At 46.3% G+C, this 2,784-nt stretch overlaps 1 protein-coding gene across 1 annotated transcript; it reads left to right on the top strand.

Annotated features, from left to right (window-relative positions):
• Positions 1-1,212: 1,212 nt before the first annotated feature.
• Positions 1,213-2,425, top strand: LOC121986480. Its single transcript, XM_042540448.1, has 2 exons — positions 1,213-1,726; positions 1,902-2,425. Exons 1-2 carry the CDS (start codon positions 1,213-1,215, stop codon positions 2,423-2,425), a joined length of 1,038 nt encoding a protein of 345 aa, XP_042396382.1.
• The last annotated feature ends 359 nt before the right edge of the window (positions 2,426-2,784 follow it).

Below are 2,784 nucleotides of genomic sequence, written 5' to 3' on the forward strand. Positions count from 1 at the left end.
CGAGCTACAGAAGATTTGAATTGCATTGCCGCCTCGGAAGGCTCTTATCTGATTCAAAAGGGCGCCCATAATCAACTCAAGCTCAGGGATGATGTCAGAGGGACGAGAGGAACGAGTGATAACGACGTCTCGAGCGAATGCGAGAGGACCAATGAATAGCTCGACCAGAAGATCTTTCGTAGTTTTGAATTCCATTCACGTAATACTAGAATTTGCTAGGGTAGATCTTTTGTAGTTTTGAATAGCTATTGCCATTCACGACTGCAAATGATAATGACACTTATCGCCTCGAACTTAAGGGCATCGACCTTATATATACCTAAGTCAGTGCTCGAACTTCACTTAAGGGAAAGGCAGAGGGAGAGGGCCGAAAAGAGAGCCATCTAAAGAAGCCCTTCATTCACGACTGAGAAAGAGGGAGGAAAAAATCTTCCATTTAGGGCTAGAATGAATGAGTTCGAAGCATATGCCCTCCCATTTGTAGGAATGCGTGGCAAAGTTGAATAAGTCGAATCCTGGTTCACGAAGAGCTTAGGCCTAACCTAAGTTGTTTTTACTTTCAAGTAGTAAATGAGAAGAGTCACTAATATAAACCTAGAAGTCAGTCACCACTCCATGTCGCTCCTACGCTCCTTACCAGTCGCCCCTTTGCCTTTCGGCTCAGCTCTTCACCCCTTACTAATACTAAGCTTTCAGTAAAGTTGGGAAAGAGCTACTAAACTTTGAGAAGCCCCGTCGTTGGCCGACAACTACAAAGAACTGCATCAAGCTGCAGGCCGCTTGAACGCCGCCGAACACACCTTTTGCATGCAGCGAGCAAAAGTTGGTTATTTCAAACAGGTTGACCGGAATTCTTCCTTCTTCCATGCTCTAGTTAAGAGGAATAACAGGAGGAATGAAGTCACTGCTGTAGAAAAGAATGATGGCAACCTCATAGAGTCGTTTGAAGAAGTTGTGCATATTTTCACCGAGCATTTTCAGAAGCAACTAGGCACTACTGCTGACCGGTCTGATTTTGCCCACTCCTGCATGAAGGCCGACATATCAACACTGAACAACACTCTCAGCTTGTTCATCAACCAATGATTGAAGAAATAAAGGCGGCGTTGAAAATATATAGGCGACCAGCGGGCGCTCGGTTCAAATGGGTACATCTCAAAGTTTTTTAAGCATGCCTGGGACACCGTTGGAGTAGACTTTACTGCTACAATTATGGAGTTTTTCAGCAGTGGAAAATTACTAAAAAGATGGAATCATACATTGATAGCACTTGTCCCCAAGTCAGCGCATGCCAGGAAGGTGACAGATTACCGTCCTATCTCTTGTTGCACGGTGTTTTACAAGGTCATATCTAAACTACAGGCAGCCAGGATTTCTGATACATTAGACAACATTCTACACCACTCAAAGATTGCTTTTGTGCAGGGCCGACTCATTACTGATAATATACACTTGGCTCAGGAGCTCTTCCGAAAGTTTAACAGGAAGCGTGTTTCTCCCAGATGCATTATGAAGATTGACCTCCAAAAGGCGTTTGATTTGGTGCATTGGGATTTCTTGCATGAGGCACTTATCGGACTGAATTTTCCGGAGCAATTCATTGCATGGATCATGGAGTGTGTGACTACCACCTCCTTTTCGTTAGCCATCAACGGTGGGACTTTAGGACTTTTCAGAGGGACCAGAGGACTGAGGCAGGGGGACCCACTTTCACCCTACTTATTTGGTATATGCATTGAGATTTTTGGGAGGCAGATACAGTAGAGTATAGTCAGATCAAGCTTTAACTTCCACCCTCAATGTGCCCACCTCAGACTAGCACACCTGGCTTATACAAATGATTTACTACTCTTTATCAGGGTGACACAGAGTCAATTGGCACATTGTCCACCTGTCTACAGGAGTTTGGGGAGGCGGCGGCAGGACTTCAGGTGAACAGACTGAAATCGAATATCTATCTGGCTGGAGTGGACGACACGACACGCAGGAGGCTGTTGTCCATCACGGGCTTTCAGGAGGGCACTATGCCCTTCAAGATACCTCGGGATTCCGATGGCTGCTGAGCGTCTTCAGATTGCATATTACAGCCCGTTACTCGACTCATTGGTCCGTCGGATCAACATCTGGCCGCAGAAGACACTATCATATGCCGGCAAGGCACAACACATTATTTCTGTGCTTCAGGGAGTGGAATGCTTCTGGTTATCCATCATGCCACTACCACAGGGTCATTGATCGCATCTACAGCATCTACAGGTCATTCATGTGGACATCAAAACATCCTCCAATATCATGGGCAGATATGTGTAGACCGAAGGAAGAATCTGGCTTGGGATTCCGAGACTTAAAAGCATGGAACTTAGCCCTCCTGACTAAGGTACTATGGCAGATTCAGGCAAAGGAGGACGCACTTTGGATAAAGTGAGTCCATCATACTTACTTGAGGAGACCTGATATATGGACTTGGGAAACAACCCGCTCAGATTCCCCTCTGATCAAGCGCTTACTACGGATACAGGATCTTATACTATCAGCTGTCGGGTCACAGGAGGATGTTAGACAGAGGCTAGCAGCTTGGTTTGCTCAGGATGGAGGGGTGGCCCGGGCATATGACTTCTTTAGGCATCCTAGCCCTAAGAAGCCATGGGCCCGGGCAGTGTGGAAGATCTACTTATAGTAGAGTCACGCAGTTACATTCTGGATGCTGGCATAGAGGCGTCTTCCCACCAGAGACAGACAGGACTATCTAGAGGACCAGTAGTGCACTTTTTGTGGACAAGTTCT

This window comes from Zingiber officinale, chromosome 5B (assembly GCF_018446385.1).
Source record: "Zingiber officinale cultivar Zhangliang chromosome 5B, Zo_v1.1, whole genome shotgun sequence".
In the NCBI taxonomy this organism is placed as follows: Eukaryota; Viridiplantae; Streptophyta; class Magnoliopsida; order Zingiberales; family Zingiberaceae; genus Zingiber; species Zingiber officinale.